This window comes from Equus przewalskii, chromosome 2 (assembly GCF_037783145.1).
Source record: "Equus przewalskii isolate Varuska chromosome 2, EquPr2, whole genome shotgun sequence".
Taxonomy (NCBI): domain Eukaryota; kingdom Metazoa; phylum Chordata; class Mammalia; order Perissodactyla; family Equidae; genus Equus; species Equus przewalskii.
Genome location: NC_091832.1, coordinates 57788896 through 57809460, shown reverse-complemented (window position 1 = coordinate 57809460; position 20565 = coordinate 57788896). Strand labels below are relative to the sequence as shown.

Sequence of the window (20565 nt, the reverse complement as noted above, 5' to 3'; positions counted from 1 at the left end):
AGAAATGCTGCAGGCAGAGGAGGAGAGAGAACTAAGACTAAAAAGAAATGCAGAAACTCTCCGAGAATTATCCGACTCAATTAGGGGATGCAACATGAGGATTATAGGTATACCAGAGGGAGAAGAGAAGGAGAAGGGGGCAGAAAGCCTGTTCAAAGAAATAATGGCCGAGAACTTCCCAAACCTGGGGAGAGAGATGGAACTTCATGGGACAGAAGCCAATAGATCTCCAAACTTTATCAGTGTAAGAAGACCAACCCCAAGGCATATAGTAGTGAAGCTAGCAAAAGTCAACGACAAAGAGAAAATACTAAGGGCAGCCAGGCAGAAGAAAATAACCTACAAAGGAACCCCTATAAGGCTATCAGCAGATTTCTCAGCAGAAACTTTACCAGCTAGAAGAGAGTGGAATGATATATTCAAAACTCTGAAGGACAAAAACCTGCAGCCAAGAATACTCTACCCAGCGAAAATATCCTTCAAATACGATGGAGAAATAAAAACTTTCCCAGATAAACAAAAGTTAAGGGAGTTCATTGCCACAACACCTCCTCTTCAAGAAATGCTCAGGAAAACCCACATACCTGAAAAATCAAAAAAAGGAAAGGAGTTACAAAACCAAGGGCAAAGGAGATAAGTAGAAGGACAATAACAGAAAGTAGCAGCTCTCCATCAGAACAGGTTAGCAAAAGTTAAATAAAACATTAAAGATAAAAGGAAGGGAAACACCAAGAATAAATATAACCCTGTCATTTTAACCACAAACTCACAACACAAGAAAGAAGAGGGAAAAAATAAAAATCTGACAACAACCACCTAAAAGGGGAAGAGAAAAGGGATGGAACATTTTAATTCAAGGAAATAAGAGGCTACCAGAAAATGGACTATCTCATCTATGAGATGTTTTATAGAAACCACCTGGTAACCACTAAACAAATAACAAGAATAAAGACACAAATTACAAAGAAGAAACCCAATACAGAAATTTACATACCTGAATTAGTAATCCAAAAATCATGGGACGAGAAACAGAGGAAATGCAAGAGAACTGGAAAACAAGAGATAAAATGGCAGTGGGAGGCCTATACATTTCAGTAATCACTCTAAATGTAAATGGATTGAACTCTCCAATCAAAAGACACAGAGTGGCAGGATGGATCAAAGAACAAGACCCAACAATATGCTGCCTCCAGGAAACATACCTCAGCCCCAAAGACAAACACAGACTCAGAGTGAAGGGATGGAAGACAATACTCCAAGCTAATAATGAACAAAGGAAAGCAGGTGTCACTATACTAATATCAGACAAAGGAGACATTAAAGCAAAACAGATAACGAAAAACAAAGAGGGGCAGCATATAATGATAAAAGGGACACTCCACCAAGATGACATAACACTTATAAATATATATGCACCCAAGACAGGAGCACCAAAATTTGTAAAGCAACTCTTAACAGAACTAAAAGGAGACATCAACAACAATACAATAATAGTAGGGGACCTCAACACCCCATTAACACCAGTGGATAGATCATCCAGAGAGAAAACCAACAAGGAAATTATAGAATTAAATGAAAAATTAGACCAGATGGACTTAATACATATATATAGAACACTTCATCTAAAAACAGCAGGTTATACATTCTTCTCAAGTGCACATGGAACATTCTCAAGAATAGACCAAACAAAGCAAGTATCAATAAACTCAAGAGGGTTGAAATAATATAAAGCATCTCTTCTGATCACAGTGCTATGAAACTAGAAATCAACTATAAGAATAAAGCTGGGAAAGGGGCAAAAATGTGGAGACTAAACAATATGCTACTGAAGAAACAATGGATTATTGAAGAAATTAAAGAAGAAATCAAATATTACCTGGAGACAAATGAAAATGAAAACATGCCATACCAACTCATTTGGGATGCAGCAAAAGCAGTCTTAAGAGGGAAATTCATTGCAATACAGGCTCACCTCAATAAACAAGAAAAATCTCACATATGCAACCTCAAACAACACCTAACAGACTTAGAAAAAGAAGAACAAAGCCCAAAGTCAGTAGAAGGAGGGAAATAATAAAAATTAGAGCAGAAATAAACGATATTGAAATAAAAAAGACAGTAGAAAGGATCAATGAAACAAAGAGTTGGTTCTTCGAAAAAATTAAAATCGACAAACCCTTAGCCAGACTCACTAAGAAAAAAGGAGAGAAGTCTCACATAAATAAAATTAGGAATGAGAGAGAAGAAATCACAATGGATACCAAAGAACTACAAGGGATCATAAGAGAATACTATGAAAAACTATATGGCAACAAATTGAACAACTTAGAAGAAATGGATAAATTCCTAGACTCTTACAACCTCCCCAAACTGAATCAGGAAGAAATAGAGAATCTGAATAGACCAATCACAAGTAAAGAAATAGAAACAGTAATCAAAAACCTCCCCAAAAATAAGAGTCCAGGACCATGCGGCTTCTCTGGAGAATTCTACCAAACATTCAAAGAAGATTTAATACCTATCCTTCTCAAACTATTCCAGAAAATTGAGGAAGATGGAGCACTCCCTAACACATTCTATGAAGCCAACATCACTCTGATCCCCAAACCTGAGAAGGACAACACAAAGAAGGAAAACTACAGGCCAATATCACTGATGAACATAGATGCAAAAATCCTCAACAAAATTCTGGAAAACCAAATACAGCAATACATCAAAAAGATTATACACTACGATCAAGCGGGATTTATACCAGGGACACAGGGATGGTTCAACATCCGCAAGTCAATCAACGTGATACACTATGTTAACAAAATGAGAAACAAAAACCACATGATCTTCTCAATAGATGCAGAGAAAGCATTCGACAAGATCCAACACCCATTTATGATAAAAACCCAAAATGGGTATGGAAGGAAAGTATCTCAACATAATAAAGGCCATATATGACAAACCCACAGCCAACATCATACTCAACGGACAAAAACTGAAAGCCATCCCTCTGAGAACAGGAACAAGACAAGGGTCCTCACTTTCACCACTCCTATTCAACATGGTACTGGAGGTGTTGGCCAGAGCAATTCGGCAGGAAAAAGAAATAAAAGGAATCCAAATAGGCAATGAAGAAGTAAAACTCTCGCTGTTTGCAGACGACATGATCTTATATATAGAAAACCCCAAAGAATCCATAGAAAAACTATTAGAAACAATCAACAGCTACAGCAAAGTTGCAGGGTATAAAATCAACATATGTAAATCAGTAGCATTTCTATACACTAACAATGAACTAACAGAAAAAGAACTCAAGAACTCAATCCCATTCACAATCGCAACAAAAAGAATAAAATACCTTGGGATAAATTTAACCAAGGAAGTGAAAGATCTATACAACGAAAACTACAAGACTTTTTTGAAAGAAATTGATGACGACATAAAGAGATAGAAAGACATTCCATGTACATGGATTGGAAGAATAAACATAGTTAAAATGTCCATACTACCTAAAGCAATCTACAGATTCAACGCTATCCCAGTCAGAATCCCGATGTCATTCTTCACAGAAATTGAACAAAGAATCCTAAAATTCATATGGGGCAAGAAAAGACCCCGAATTGCTAAAGCAATCCTGAGAAAAAAGAACAAAGCAGGAGGCATCACAATCCCTGACTTCAAAACATACTACAAAACTACAGTAATCAAAACAGCATGGTACTGGTACAAAAACAGGTGCACAGATCAATGGAACAGAATTGAAAGCCCAGAAATAAAACCACACATCTATGGACAGCTAGTCTTCGACAAAGGAGCTGAGGGACTACAATGGAGAAAAGAAAGTCTCTTCAACAAATGGTGCTGGGATAACTGGACAGCCACATGCAAAAGATTGAAAATTGACCATTCTTTTTCACCATTCACAAACATAAACTCAAAATGGATCAAAGACCTAAAGATTAGGCCTGAAACAATAAGCCTTCTAGAAGAGAATATAGGCAGTACACTCTTTGACATCAGTTTCAAAAGAATCTTTTCGGACACCATAACTCCTCAGACAAGGGAAACAATGAAAGAATAAACAAATGGGACTTCATCAGATTAAAGAGCTTCTTCAAGGCAAGGGAAAACAGGATTGAAACAAAAAAACAGCCCACTAATTGGGAAAAAATATTTACAAGTTACTTATCCGACAAAGGGTTAATCTCCATAATATATAAAGAACTCACACAGCTCAACAACAAAAAATCAAACAACCTGATCAAAAAATGGGCAGGGGACATGAAGACATTTCTCCAAAGAAGAAATAAGGATGGCCAATAGACACATGAAAAGGTGCTCATCATCACTAATCATCAGGGAAACGCAAATCAAAACTACACTAAGATATCACCTTACACCTGTTAGAATGGCAAAAATATCCAAAACCAAGAGTGACAAATGTTGGAGAGGTTGTGGAGAAAAAGGAACCCTCATATACTGTTGGTGGGAATGCAAACTGGTGCAGCCACTATGGAAAACAGTACGGAGATTTCTCAAAAAGTTAAAAATAGAAATAACTTATGACCCAGCCATCCCACTACTGGGTATCTATCCTAAGAACCTGAAATCAGCAATTCCGAGAGTCCCATGCACCCCTATGTTCATCGCAGCGTTATTTACAATAGCCAAGACGTGGAACCAACCTAAGTGCCCAGCAACTGATGATTGGATAAAGAAGATATGGTAATATATATACAATGGAATACTACTCAGCCATAAAAAAGGACAAAACCGTCCCATTCACAACAACATGGATGGACTTTGAGGGTATTATGTTAAGTAAAATAAGCCAGACAGAGAAAGACGAACTCTGTATGACTCCACTCACAGGAGGAAGTTAACATATAGACAAGGAGAACTGATCGGTGGTTACCAGAGGAAAGGTGGGGGTGGGAGAAGGGCACAAAGGGTGAAGTGGTGTACCTACAACATGACTAACAATAATGTACAACTGAAATTTCACAAGGTCGTAAACTATCATAATCTTAATAAAAAAAAAAAGTAGAGGAAGATGGGCACAGATGTTAGTTCAGGGCCAGTCTTCCTCAGCAAAAAGAGGAGAACTGGCAGCAGATGTTAGCTCAGGGCTAAACTTCCTCAAAAAAAAGTTAGCTGGAAGGGATTACTTGCAAGATATGAGAATTCTAATGATTTAGGAGGGGAGTAAATACCTTAGAAACACAAGCAGAGGCCAACTAATAATAAGATAATAAGGTGTGCCTTAATCTGTGCAAAGCACTTTAGAAATATTGTCTAATACGCTCACAACAATCCTATGATATGGGTACTATTATTTATCTCCAATTTATAGACAGAGAAACTGAGACACAGCAAGGTTTACACAAAGGTACAGAGTAAATTGTCGAGGTCAGATTTGCACGTAGCTAGACAGTCTGGCTTCAAAGTCCATGCTGTCAATCAGCTCAATATTTTAGGATTAACTAAGACTCTGAGAAGAATTATGACAGACCGAAAGAAAAGGTGAAGAATTAATTTGTGAGGGCAAAATTTCAAAAGATGGTTGATATACCGAAGCTCATATGGTGAAAAAAAAAAAACAAAACTTGCTTAATAGATCCAGAAAACTAGAATAAAGGAGAACTTACTGACAAAAGGGGCAGGGAGGACTGCCTTAAGAGTTGGTACGTAAACATAGTTTAAGAAAACGAACTGATGATATAACCATAAAAGACTAGGTGTTTGGCGCACAATACTAATCATTAAATATAACATCTAGAAAAACAGCCATGCTTAACGAAAACATATCCCATGGCACAATTTAGTGGCACTAGCAATTATAGAGGATGGACAGTCAGGTTTAACATAAGGCAGGCACATGTTAGGGAGGAAACATTCCAAGTTACAAACAGGTAGTTAAGATTACCAAGCACACTATCATAGAACCAAGCACATAGTAGGTTCTCAATAGGTATAATCCTATGCCTATGCATTTTCCAAATGTTCTGAGGACTACATTATTAGAATTACCTGGTATGCTTCTGAAGGACACATATTTCTGGGCCCATCTAAGATTCTAGGATTTTGGGGGGTGGAGTTCAGGAAACTAAAAATGTAATACTTTTTCCAGGCAATTCTTTTGCACAATAGTTGAGATGCACTGCCTTCCTCTGCTGGAGCTGAGTGTTAGAACTCTATGACTGCCCAACCGTGTATCTCTCCTGTGGCTTTGTAATCTCGACTCAGATCTTCTAGGTTCTTTTGTTGCCTATGCTTCACTTGTGCTCATTTCTAAAATCTCAGTCTTGGTTTGGTAACATAATCAAGACTTGGCTTTGGCATCTTTAGCCCTGAAATCCATATCAACTCCAATACCAAGAGAAAAAAAACCTTCTGGTTCCTTTCCCTGACATCACGGAGCTTCTACTGAATATAACACATAGTGTTGACTAGACACTGGACTGACCCAATACATCAATTCTTATGTTGCCAAATCTGTATTGAAAGAGATGTTCACTACCACAGACTCACCCTCTGAATTTCTGTTTATTGTCTCTAAAATAAGAAGGCACAAATGTCCTGTCTTTGTCCTGATTTGCCACAAACATCTATCAAGGATGAAAGATATTTTCTAAGAGAATAGTTGTCACTATATAGACAGTGTCTGTGAGAATGTTCCAGTTTCCAGAATAGCAAAGGAGTGAGTTCTTCTAAGATGTCTCTTGACACCAACAATAGGAGAAATGGTGGCCAAAAGGTTGTCTACTTGATATGAGGCAGAAATGAAAAAAGAGCCTCTCTATTCGGCCTGGGATGCTCCTTGATAGCAGCAACTAGGATCCTGAAAGAATGGCTTCTGGGTACTTTCACGCTTTAGGAGATCTATAACTCAAATTGTAGAGACAGAACATCCACATCTCTAGTGTTACCTATGTTCTCTTTCCTTAATCCTGGCTAACGCTATAGTCCTACTTTGTCATCTTTCTGGTTTGCCTGAGGTGACTAAGATAAAAAGCTAACAGTAGGAGACTTTTGCCATTTCCTGCAAATTACTTGATCCTTGAAGAAAAGGATTAAATCCAATTCATCTTTGTATCCCACAGAGTACCTAAACATGCACTGATAGACTTGACATGCTTAACTGAGTGTCCTCTTCAACTCCTACAAGAGAATCCTCTTCATGCAGAGCACCCAAAAGCATAACCTTATACAAAAGGTGACTTCTCCCTGTGTCCTACCCCCTACAGGGTCATGGAATAGGGAAAGTCATCTAAGTTATGGTCTTGCAATACATTCAGATTTCTCTCTTGCCAACTGAACTAAAAGAAACACACTGCCACAACTAAGAGTGACGCTTTAAGAGAAAAGAAAGAGCAGTTCAAGTGAGCACCATGGCAAACCAAATCCACTGGCAAGTCAAAGTTATGGAGAAGCAGAAACTAGGAAAAACTATAGCAAAGCAAATAGAAGTAGAAGAGAGAAGAGAGAAAAGTCGATGAAGCAGATACAGAAAGAAGGCAGGACAAGAAACCATATATCCCCAGAACGAAAGGCAGAGAGACTAGCTTCTCAGATTCTTGACAGTTCTCCCATTTGCACAAGGTCTAGTTGTTCTTTATCAACCCACAATGCTGGATCCCTACAACAACCTCTCTCTGAAGCCAAATAATGCCTAATTAAAGCACTATTTTTTTTTAAGAAGGTACACCAAGATAAATAAAAAGCTGTCAACAGATAAGTCCAAAGAGAAAAAAAAAAACTGTACCAGGAAGAAAGTAAAATCTCAGGTAGCCAAAAAGTTCTCTAAACACGAATCTGACTTATCAGGAAATACCACCAATATTTATCATATTCTGGTCAATGAAACAAATTAAAATTGAATTGATGTTTTCAAAGCAAATTGTCAGTGTTGATTAAAAAAAGTCTCAAACCCAGAGGAGACAAAAACTACATGATATATATTTTCTGTTAACATATTTGAAAATATTTTGTTAGCCTGTTTAAAGCAGACCTTTGTTGTTTGATGTCTGTAATAATCAGGAGTATGTTGGATTAATAGCCTTATCTTTGAAGACAGGCTTTATAACTCATACAGCTGATAAAGGGGAGGCAAAGGCCAGCCCTGTAACTAGCCTTTAACCTAATGGTCCTTTCTTGTACCTAGTCTAACAATTATATCTAGAACCCCTTTTTCCTCTCTGAAAACAGTTTCTGAAGAGAGTTACCTTACAACAAATCCAAAATAAAATTATGACATGAGCTCACAATCAATCTGACAAGTTTGCTTCAACATTGTCAGAGACCAAACTGTCAGAATAATAATAATTTTGGTTATCTAATACAGATTCTAGCATACTTCCTCTCTGGCAAGAAATATATCACTTAAGCCTTGAATTCATTTAAATCTTAGACATTTCACTTACAGAAATTTCCAATGTTATTGTTAACTTTTACTAAAAAAGTTTAATAGCTACTAACACTATAAACCTTCAATTAAGTACAGCTTGCCAATTTTTAAATTCTCCTAACAAGAAAGTTTAATTGGACTTTTCCATAAAAACTTTCAAGATGTGCCAAAAGAATTTCTGAACTCTAAAAAAGGCAAAAAAGTGAAATTACTGATCCAATATTGATATCTTTCTCCTTAGTTATATTGATAATAGAATTTATGAATAAGGAGGGAATTATTCAATCTCTATGGTAACAGAATAGTTCTATATCGTGACTACAGTGGTGGTTACAGAATCCACACATGTGATAAAATGGTATAGAACTATACATACAGACTGTACCACTGTTAATTTCCTGGTTTTTAATATTGTACTAAAGTTATGTAAGATGCAACCATTGGGGAAACTGGGTGAAAGGGACAGGGCCCTCTCTACTATTTTTGCAACTTCCTGTGAATCTATAATTATTTCAAAATTAAAAGTAAATAAATAAGCAAACAACTTAATAGTTTAATTAATGATAATGAAACTACCATATATAAAAAAATTAACCTAAATACCTTGTTTAGCAGACTAGAAAACTGAGACCTACCCAGGTAATACACACAAACTTACACAGTCAATAACAGGGTGAAGGCACTTAGTTGACATACTGTTAACTAAGACATTCTATTCCAGAAAATGGAACTTAAGGGGCCCGCCCCGTGGCCCACTGGTTAAGTTTACGCGCTCTGCTTCAGCGGCCCAGGGTTTCACCAGTCCAGATCCTGGGGCGCACATGGCACCGCTCATCAGGCCACATTGAGGCAGCATCCCACATAGCACAACCAGAGGCACTCACAACTAGAATCCACAACTATGTACCAGGTGGCTTTGGGGAAGAGAATAAAAGAAAAAAAGAAAAAAAAAGGAACTTAAAATTGAAGTAACTAATAACTTGTGCTCATTAAATAACGCTTATTTTAGGGAAGAAGACCAGGTTGGCTGATGCCTGTGTTGCACTGAAATATAAGCAATATATTTTTTAAAAATTATTATACTTTATTTAAAGGAAGGAATTTTTTTTGAGGGGAAAAAAAATCTCAAAGAAATTTATAGTTAACCTTAGATCTACCACCTTCGGAGGAAAATGACAATTTATTGAAAAGCATGATACAGTATTCCAAATTAATAAGATCATGCCATTTTTCCAGAGAGGTCTTCCTCAGACAATAGAGTGTACAACTACTCTTGTCCTGAGTGGTTCTAAACTGCTGCTATGTAAAACTAAACATAGGTTATCTTTGAGTCCACAAAATGGAATTTCAACCAAATAAAGATAATATTCAGAATAGCTACTTTCAAGTTCTCCAAAATGAACAACTATGTTCCACGATGGAGAAGACTGGCTAAACCAGTGGTTGCAAACTATAGTCATAATATAGCCTCCTACAAAAATTACATTCTTAAGTGTGGACTGATACCTTAGCTATCATTCTGCTACCTCTATACAATAGTTTTAGGTAAGATTTATCCTGGTGAGGCTCAGTTTGGTAAAAACAAGGAACTCTTTTTCTTCCTAGGGAGAAACGAGACACAGATATAAATCACCATATGGAAAACCAACTAAAGCAGTAGAAATAAACTAGCCACCCAATCTCAAGTATAAACATCAGTATGTAAATAAAATAGACATTTGTCTAAAGTGGCTTTCAGATCATATAATACAACTATTCAATTGTCCCAATAGTAATGTAAAAAAACCACATTACCTGAAATGGAGCAAGAATTCTGACTTGAGGAAAAAAAGTGAAAGAAACTAAGCAAAGTTACTAAGTCTTTAACGAAGTTAGGTGAGAAGATAAGAAAAGTCATATTAGCAAGTGAAATCTAGGTTAGAAACCTAAAAATGTATTAACAGGGCTAGGAAAGTGAAATTTTAAATTACATACTGAATTAGGCAATAATCTATTATTACTTTTTATTTTGGGAGAAAAAAATAGAAGCCAGAACAACAGAATATACTATCATTCTCTATACAGCAATACTCTTTGAAGTTCACAATTAATTCTTTACTTTTTTTTTTTTTAAGACTGGCACCTGAGCTAACATCAGGTGCCAATCTTCTTCTTCTTCTTCTTCTTCTCCCCAAAGCCCCCCAGTACATAGTTGTATATTCTAGTTGCGAGCGCCTCTGGCTGTGCTACGTGGGCCGCTGCCTCCGCATGATCTGATGAGTGGTGCCATGTCCATGCCCAGGATCTGAACGGGTCAAACCCTGGGCCACCGAAGTGGAGTGTACGAACTTAACCACTAGCCACGGGGCTGGCCCCAATTCTTTACTTTTGAAGACACTACTACCAACTATAACCCTCATACAGTAATACCCAGCCCCCCCATCTATGCTAAAGAGTGCTTGTTTGGCCTACTAGTAGTTTGGCATGCCTAAGGTATAGGGTCTGGGATTGGTAATAATAAAATATAAGGCAGGAACCAGAACATAAAATATCTGACATAATATAATTATAATAGTTCACGTTTATTATATGTTAGAAGCATTCTAAGGACTTAACAGCATCCTAAGGGCTCACAATAATCCTATGAAGGATTGGAGCTGGCCTGGTGGCGCAGCAATTAAGTTCGCACATTCCGCTTCTTGGCGGCCCGGGGTTCGTCCGGTTCGGATCCCAGGTGCGGCCATGGCACCACTTGGCATGCCATGCTGTGGCAGGCATCCCACATATAAAGTAGAGGAAGATGGGCACGGATGTGAGCTCAGGGCCAGGCTTCCTCAGTAAAAAGAGGAGGACTGGCAGTAGTTAGCTCAGAGTTAATCTTCCTCAAAAAAAACCAAAAAAATCCTATGAAGGATTATTTATTCCCATTCTATAGATGAGGAAATTGAGACGCAGACAGATTAAATGACTTGCCCAAGGCGCTTACCTAGTAAGTGGCAGAGTCAGGATTTGGACACAGGTAGAATGACAGTTTCGATTTATCTGAAAGGCTAGGGACCACTGAAGATTACTGACAAAGTATGGCTGACAATGAAATTCTCATTTTATTTTAGCAAGATCTCTAGGGGAAGAGTGAGTAATGACTAAGGAAAAAACTGAAAGCAGGAAGATTTGTTAAGATTTGGCAAGAGAAAAATGATGAAGGCCTGAATAAAGGGAATAGGAACAGAATGAAAAGAAGTGAATAGATAGACACAAAGGACGTAAAATCAACCTAACTTCATGATTGGATGGGGAGAGTGTGGATGATTCCAAGTCTTGACTGAATAGGCCCAACCCGACAGCTTCACATTTTAATCATACTACTACTTAAACAAAATCTGAAAGCAGATAGGTTAAGTGTTGTTATCCTCATTTCAGCAACAGCCTCAGCATTTGACTTTCCCCTCTTTGAAAAACGTGACTACATACATTAAAACTACTGTCGCTTGGCAACTCCACACTAATTGTTTAATATGCATACAGTAAAGAGAGCTATTAAAATGTTTTTTGATAAACCACATGCAGACCCTCAAAGAATGTAAGATGGACAGAGAAGCTACAGAGAATATGTGGAATTTAGTAAACATTCTTGTCATAATCGTCGCTCCAATAGACTACAATCACTTTATCACTGAAAAGGAGGGATCTGTGGACACCTGTTTTAAAATTCAAAAAAGGTAAAATAACTCATAACTTCAAAGCTAAATCAACCATTGTTCTTTTTTCTCCTTTTGTTTGTAACAGTAAAAAACACAAAAACACTATCCTTACAGCCCAAGTCAAGGATTTGTAAAATGCTGCATTAGAATTACAATAACCATTGGAAAAACTTACTGTAACATCAACCCTAGTACCACTGTAGGGGTAAAACTATGCTAAAGCCAGAGCCTTCCAGTAACTAAATGCTCTTGGAAAATGTCCAAGACAATGTTATAGTAAATATCCAACTTGTTTCATCTAAGATCAAGAAAAACAAGTTATCTGAAGCACCAGATTATGGTTAAGTAGACTCTAACTGAAAGTTTTACATCAAATAATCACTTGGAAAAATCTTTACTCTGTACTTATGATGGGCTCTAAGACCAGTAAGGGTCATCTGGGGGGACAGCTGCACCTAGGAATCTCAGTCTCCTATTACTCAATATTATTTTGAGAAAAATTTCAATACCAATAGCTTCCATTTTGAGAGAAACAGATTTTGGCACAATCTGTTAAAATAACAGTGTAAAATGTGATGGTGGTTCTCTGGTTTCTAGCTTGAACCACTGTTGAGAGTTTCCTCCTATTTGTGGTTCAGATTTCTTTTTTACAGGTTGTATGTTTCACGGATACTTACCAATTTCAGATATAAACAAACATAAAGGCACTTTCTATGTGAGTGCACATGTAAATGTACATATATGACACTCTAGACAATCTGTGATTTCTACTTATAACAACTTTTTTGTAAGTTAAAGTTCTAGTAAATTGAGAAGTAAAAGCCAACAGTTAACAGAAAAACCTAGCAAAATAGCAAAGAGAGCTATAAAATTAATTCTGGAAGCCAAAAAACCTAAATAAGCAGGTTCATAAAACAAACAAACCCAACACATTTTCATTCAGCACTTATAAGTTTATCTACAATGTTCAAGTTTTTAAAAAGTTGAGTGGTACGCCAACTTTAATTTATGAAAAATGACATCCTATGATAAATTTCTAATTCCCGGGAGAAATAATTCAAGATTAAAAATCTGAATATAAACATAATAGAAGGAAGAGCTGCAAAGAAATGAACAGAAAAAGTAAACATGGTTTTACAGGAAACAGGGAAACTGTCTGAAACATTAAAAGTGGAATGGACTGAATATAATACACAAAAGACCCAAAATGAACAAATGAAGCATAAATATTCCCAATGTGTTCAACATCTACTGAAACAAGCAATTCCATTCCACTCAATACTTGACACAAAAATTGCCATCAATTGGTTACTTCTATTTTTTTTTTTTTTTAAGATTTTATTTTTTTCCTTTTTCTCCCCAAAGCCCCCGGTACATAGTTGTATATTCTTCGTTGTGGGTCCTTCTAGTTGTGGTATGTGGGACGCTGCCTCAGCGTGGTTTGATGAGCAGTGCCATGTCCTCGCCCAGGATTCGAACCAACGAAACACTGGGCCGCCTGCAGCGGAGCGCGCGAACTTAACCACTCGGCCACCGGGCCAGCCCCGGTTACTTCTATTTTTTTAAATGATGAAACAATGAGAGATTTGTTCCAATATATTTTATAACTTACCAATACTGAGCTATTAAGTTTCTATTAGTGATGCTTCAACTAAGGATTTGCGCTAAGACGACTAAATCTGTTTGTACAGCAGTGTAAGTGAAGCCTCACTAAAGACATTCAACATAAAGCTGACCCCTAAAGGCTCCTTGATGCACACTTTGCAACCACGGTACTCACTATACGCAGTACACTAAACTAGCAACAGATTGGTTAAAAACTGCTTGGATTTTCAACTTCTCATAATACAGGAATCATTTTTAGAAGCAATCATATTAAAATAAATGTCTTTCACAGTTACAGGATGAAATTTTAAGCTGGACAGGCACCAGTGCCCTGATTTTCTACTTTTTTTGTAAACCATATGACGTCCACATGCTGTGAATGTTTTATGCTTTAACCTGCAGTAAAGGCTTTACATCATTTTAATGCTCAGTGCTTAAAATGCAACAGAATCACCCTCAAAGAATGCAAGGAATACATTTCGTTTACTTTTAATGATTTCAACCAGACTACTAGTCAGAAAAAGTTTAATGGAAGCTTTTTTCAGTAAGTAACTTTGCATTTCCACAGAAGAAACAAACAAAAAAATCTGAGTTAAGGGTGGGTGAGGGAAGGGTTGGTGGGTTTCCAACTTGTAACAGAATTTTAGTTTTTTATTTCTCAAATAAGTATTGAACACTTTAAAACTCTCTATGTCTAACAGAATATCTTTCAGCAAAAAAACCCCCACCCTATTCCATAGTTACATAGGATTCTTCTCTAGTTTTTGCAAAGTAATGTTTCAAGTCAACATAGAAGGTTAAAACAAATAATTGTGGAAATCCTAGTCTACAACAAACTAAAGGCTCAGCTTTGTACCAACATATTCTATATTCTAAATTTGAGATTTAGAAGACAACAATTTTTTTTAATCAGGTCAATCTAAATATATATGCTACCTCATGCTTATAGTCAGCTTGTCTGTGTGATTGACCAACTACAGAAATTTCAAATCAAAGGTTATAAAACATATCATAAAATTACACACTGTATCTACATGACTTTCAATTTTTATGGAATCCAAGGTCCTTTACTGATAGGTTCAAGAATTGATAAGTTTGGAGCCAAATATGTAAATACATTAAATTCTCAATAGTTGAAAGAGATATTATGCCACTTTCTTCAGTTATTTAAAGTCCATTACGCTACAAAACTGTCACAGAAAAAGGGTTATTGAAAAACATATTTCAGAATGAAGAAAGTACAAAATACATGATCTTAAATTCTCCTGGTGTAATATTATTAAATATTAAAGACTGTGAGAAACAAGAGATGTTGCAATCCTGTTCCCCTTATAACTTTAACTGAAACTTGAGGAAAAAAACAGAATTCAGATTTCCCAAACTTGACCCTATAAACATAATTCAACTAGATCTAATAACTTAGTTATGCAATTTCAAAATAAGTTTAATGCAAAGCACTGCAATCCTGATTCGTGATAATTACCTGAGACATACATGCAAAATAAAAATAAATGCAAATCCTTTTCATCCAGCGATGGATTTTATAGTAAAACCACAAAAAATGCAACCATATTAGCACAAACTAAATAAACAGGCACAGGAGGCATATGTCCATCCAGGAAGAGAAATCTACCACGCCAAGAAAGAAAGGAAGAACTGAAGGAAGGAAGAAGGGAAGAAAGGAAGGAAGGTAGGGAGGGAAGGCAGAGGTTTCTATACCTGCAGGATCACGGAGAAATAAACTAGTGACATCAATCTACCCAACATGATACATAAGGCTTTTTAAAGCTTTAGGGCAAATAAAAACAGCAATCACTTTATACCATTCAACTTTACATAGTATAGTATCTTTACCGCCAACGGCATTCTCCTCTACACTCACCCAGTGCTCCCTCACTCTTCCATTCCAGCTTTCAGACGAGACAGAACAGGGTGGGGTAGAAGAAAAATACAAGATGCGCCTTTCAGCTACTCCCCCGCCCCAATATTTTCCCACAGTTTTTCCTACTACGAAAATAAGTCGCCCTATCTCAACATACACAACAGTCATTCTGTCTTTAGTAGACACACTGAGACACATACACATGTCAGCACTCCAGACCCCTGCCGTACGCCCCCGAATCTTAAGCAATGTTTAATCTATTTAACACGAGACATCGAGATACCTCCACCTACTGTTTCGGGATGAGGGTGGGTGGAGGACGTCTTTCAAAGTAGCCCCAATAGTGTAACCAACACACGGTTCCGGAATAAAATATTAAGAACACTTCTCCTTTCCCCCCTATCTACCGACTTAAGGATGCAAAAATCCATCTCCACACCACCTCATCCCTACCATTCTCCTGCCCGGAGTTTGGGGTGGAGATCTGTCCGGGGCGGGGGCGGGGCAGAGGAGTGTGAGCGGGCAGTGGGACACAGACGAGTTGCTCACCCCGGCTACCCCGCACCACCGTCGCCAGCCAAAAGGTCCGGCACCCGGACCTCAAGCACACTTCTCTGCCCAGGCCCAGTTAAAAGCTGTGACTCCAGCTATCTAACTTCCTATCTACAGACATTTATTCAAAACTAACACATCACACAAGTACACGTCACACAGTTTAGCACACAGTTATACACCCCAAACAAACCCACACACCTCAAATTCACCTCACAGTTTCCCAAACTCCAAACAGGAGACCCCACCTCCAGGAGTCAAACCTTTCGCCCATAGTGGAGGAAACCAGAAGAAAAGAGTTGGGGAGCAGCCGACGCCTTTCAATTGCCGCCCCCCAAAAACTGCCCCACCCCAGACCCTCCGTCCGTGTTACTCACTAGGACGACCCCCGCTTCCTCCCTCCTCTCAATCGGGCCGCTTAAGAGACCCATCCCCAGCCCACTCACTTTCTCCCAAAAACCCCTCCAAAAAAAAAAAGTGAAGAGAAAGAAGCGAGGAGAGAGATTTGAGGTAGTCCGGCTTCAAAACCGCTCGACTCACCTCAGAATCCTTGCTGAGTTCTCTCCGCCCGGCACAGCCCCCTCCCCAACGTCCCAGTACGAAGGGCTGAAGTAGGGAGGAGGGGAAAACGGGAGGGGGAGGGGTGTCTTCCGCGTGGGGCGCCCGTCGGGAGGGGCCTGGGGAGGGGTTGAGGCCGGCGCAGGAAGAGGAGAAGGGGGAGGGGAGGCCCCTATCTCCCAGTCTCCCCCTGAAAACCTCTCTTGTCTCAATCACATCAGACTGACTGTCTTTGTCTGGCTGACAACCGCCATATTGATATCAACAGCCCCGCTCCCACCTGCTGCAGCCGGGCGGCCCTGGGAGTTGTAGTTCCTGCCTCCCTTGAGTAAAAGCGCGAGAGTCGGCGTCCAGAGACCCCAGAGAACTACAGCTCCCGACAAGTCCCGCGCCCATCCGCCTTCCCACAGGGAGGAGGAGAAAGGGGCGCCAGAGCTGTGGGAACTACACATCCCAGAATACCATGGGTCCCAGGCCCAGAAGGGGGACATGATATCATGCTGGGGTGGAGAGGGAGGATGAATTTGCGGCGGGGAAGAATTTGAGCTGACGGAGGCGGCCTTTAGAGAGGAAGGAGAGGAAAAGGAACGATGACCACAGGTCCCATGATGCTTGCAGAGATGACTACACTTCCCATGATGCCCCGGGAAGGGGGCGTAGGGAGGAAAGACTGCATGTCCCACGATGCTCTCGGCGGGCCGGTGGCAGAGATTGAACCGGAAGACGCTTTCTGGGTATGAGGGAGTCGAGTGACTGGTGTTGAACAACCAAAAGTCCAATATGAAACTGGTAAGTCTCTGCTCCTAGGTTAGAGGGCAAAGGTATTGCCATATCCTTTTGGACTTCGTCGTTTTCACTTTGAGAAGGGAACCGTCGTGGAGGAGAGGTGGCAGTTAGGAAACTATAAAGTGGGGTGGACTGAGGAAAGCTGCTATTTGTTGTTGAGGTTTGAATCCCACCTCCCACTGCACCCTACACACAATTGCCAGGAGATCTGATTCATCCTTTGGCGCATCCGTTTGGTTAGCTAAGAGGCTGACTGTCAATTTCTTCACCTACGAACTAAGGTTGGACTTGAACTATGTTTGACTTGTGTGTTTCTCAGCTGCCACGTGAGTGTTAGAATAAGTTCTTTCCGCGCGATTGGCACTTGATTAGCGTTTCTCTCTACCGTTGTTGAGAAGGCTTACGTTAAATATGAGCAGAGACTAGAAAATAATTTAGCAGAGACTTATCACTTATTAAATTTTCTTCTGTATACTCCTAAACGCCCTTGGAATTCAGAGAAGGAGCTCAGGGTGTGATCTTGGAGGATTTGAGCCTTAAACCCTGTGTAAGATTGGGGGAGAGGAAGTCTAGGGCTGTAGGGAGTGCATGAGCCAAGGATAGATGGAGCATACTATATGCGTGCAGAGGTCTTTGCATCACAAAATTCAAAGACTTGGCTTATAGGAAAGCTTCTCCAACCTTTATTTTGAGTCATTTTACTCTCGTGCACACAGATATAACTAGTTTATTCCAACTCTGTGGGATTAGTAATAGTATAATTCAGAGAGTAGAAAAGCAGGTGTGAGATGCTATTTCTCAACCTTTTAAAATCTGTGTTCCTGTAGCCACGTATTGTCAAGCTTTACTTCCTGTAATGTGTCTGTGTGTGTGTGTGTGCACGCGCTGAGGAAGATTGGCTCTGAACTAGTATCTGTGCCAGTCTTCCTCTGTATTGTATGTGGGACACTGCCACAGCATGGCTGAGGAGTGGTGTGTAGCTCCACACCCGGGATCCAACATGGGAACCCCAGGCTGCTGAAGCAGAGTGCACAAACTTAAGCACTAGCCACCTGGTTGGCCCCATAGTTCCTGTAATTTTTATACAAAAACAAAAGGTTTATTTTCTTAGTTATTTGAATATGCTTTTCCAGAGCACACATACATGCTACAAGCATATACTCTGCAAAGTGTCAGCTGTTTTCTGCAAAGTCAGAGAAAGTATTAAAAGTAAATTCAACTCCAAAACTGTCTCCATTTAAAGCAGTTTATGTAAGGGATAGGGTACAGATCAGTAAACCTTGAGAATGTCAGTTTGATTCTGGGTCAGAATGCAAAACATTTAAGAATGCAGAGTTGAAAATCACTGCCCTTGCCCTAAAGAAGCATGCAATCTAATGCAGAAGATAGAAAAGTAAGCCAAAATTATAATTTGCTGTTTTCATGGTAAAAGAAAGGCATGTTCAGGGTTTAGGGGATTGAGGATGATGACTGGGGGGTGGGAGGAGTCAGAGACAGCTTCCTGGAAAGGGACTGTTGAACTGTTAAGAAGGAGGAGTAGACTAGGGCCATACATGAAGAGGGTTCAGCTTAGAGAAGCAGAAGAGCTTGGCTTGGAACACAGACCATAGGTCCTCAATAAAGGATAAGTTAGGGACCCACCCGGTGGCATAGCGGTTAATTTCCCATGTTCTGCTTCGGAGGCCAAGGGTTCCCGGTTGGAATCCCGGGTGTGGACATGGTACCGCTTGGCAAAAGCCATGCTGTGGTAGGCGTCCCACATGTAAAGTAGAGGAAGACAGGCACAGATGTTAGCTCAGGGCCAGTCTTCCTCAGCAAAAAGAGGAGGAGTGGCAGCAGATGTTAGCTCAGGGCTAATTTTCCTCAAAAAAAAAAAAAGATGTTATATTTGGTGTGCTACGTGAGAAGGTAGGCAAGTGAGTGACAGTGTTTTTCATAACAGCTCATTTGCTGAGGGTATCAGAGAGCCAGGGCTTACTTTACATATACTTTGGTTTGCTCATAAAATCCTCCTGTGTAATTTATTTAGAGATGTGAAAACATAGAAGGGAAAAAAGTAGAAACTTATTTTTTCCTTTAAGAAGCAAAAGATGCCTCAGAGGAAGAGGAAGTGTTCTATCTATACTCCCTCCCTCCTTACTTTCAATCTATGTATTACATGCTAAAACTCATTTAGTAGGTGGTAGATGATATATAATGCAGAATTTCTATCAGCATAGCAAAGTGGTTTCAAAAACACTGACACTCAATAAGTCAGACTTCTTTTGTGTCTCATGCCTCCCATAGAGTTGGAATAAATCCTCCCATGGCCTAAAATTTTTAACTTTGTGTACTGTTTCAGGAATATGTAGTAAGCCATGTTTTACGTTTATAGTCATGAAACGCAGAAATAAATTGGTTTTTAGCACTTTTTTTTTTTTGAAGATTTTATTTTTCCTTTTTCTCCCCAAAGCCCCCTGGTACATAGTTGCGTATTTTTAGTTGTGGGTCCTTCTAGTTGTGGCATGTGGGACGCCTCCTCAGTATGGCCTGATGAGCGGTGCCATGTCCGTGCCCAGGATCCGAACCAGTGAAACCCTGGGCTGCCGAAGCAGAGCGCAGGAACTTAACCACTCTGCCACAGGGCTGGCGCCTGCACATTCTTGTTTTTGAGATTGTAACTTCCTAAAATACCCTTCCCATGTACAATCTGTGACCACATCTTATTGATTCTACTTCTGTTCTTGAACAGATCTGTTTCTCTCCAGTCCCACTAATACTGCCTTTGTAGGGGCTCTTTTCATGTGACGCTTGGAATTCAACAAGACCTTCTGACTGGTCTCCCTGCATTCAATCCATTCTCTACTGTGCATCCCAGAAGTTGTTTAAAACTGCAGAGTTTCATAAAATCCTCAGTAGCTTCTTTTGCCCTTAGGATAAAGTCTTACAATTCTTAACTTGGCTTACTTGGTCCTGCAGAATGTGGCCCTGCCTCCCTCTGCAGGCTCATGTCTAGCCTTCATCTCCCTTGCTCTCTTTGTTCCAGTTATATTGCACATCTTCCACTACCTTGAACTCACCCTGCTCTCTTTTGCTTTTGGGACTCTTTAAAAATATGTTCCATT

General features: G+C 39.3%; 2 protein-coding genes across 37 annotated transcripts in view; one reads left to right on the top strand and one right to left on the bottom strand.

Annotated features, from left to right (window-relative positions):
- The window catches only part of HMBOX1 (homeobox containing 1), a 179604-nt gene extending 162584 nt beyond the window's left edge, over window positions 1-17020 (bottom strand). For 7 of the 31 annotated variants that reach the window (XM_070611408.1, XM_070611386.1, XM_070611407.1 and 4 more), the window contains exon 1: window positions 16658-16802. The gene's annotated coding sequence lies outside the window, so the exon portion shown is untranslated. Of the gene's footprint in view, window positions 1-16657 lie in introns of all 31 variants that reach the window. The other 24 variants (XM_070611409.1, XM_070611404.1, XM_070611384.1 and 21 more) reach the window with 12 other exon arrangements.
- INTS9 (integrator complex subunit 9) overlaps window positions 16959-20565 on the top strand; it is a 104244-nt gene continuing 100637 nt past the window's right edge. For 3 of the 6 annotated variants that reach the window (XM_008544014.2, XM_008544012.2, XM_008544013.2), the window contains exon 1: window positions 16959-17464. In XM_008544014.2, the coding sequence (XP_008542236.2) occupies window positions 17456-17464 (9 nt within the window). In that variant the 5' untranslated portion in view covers window positions 16959-17455. The remainder of the gene's footprint in view (window positions 17465-20565) is intronic. The other 3 variants (XM_070611377.1, XM_070611380.1, XM_070611378.1) reach the window with 3 other exon arrangements.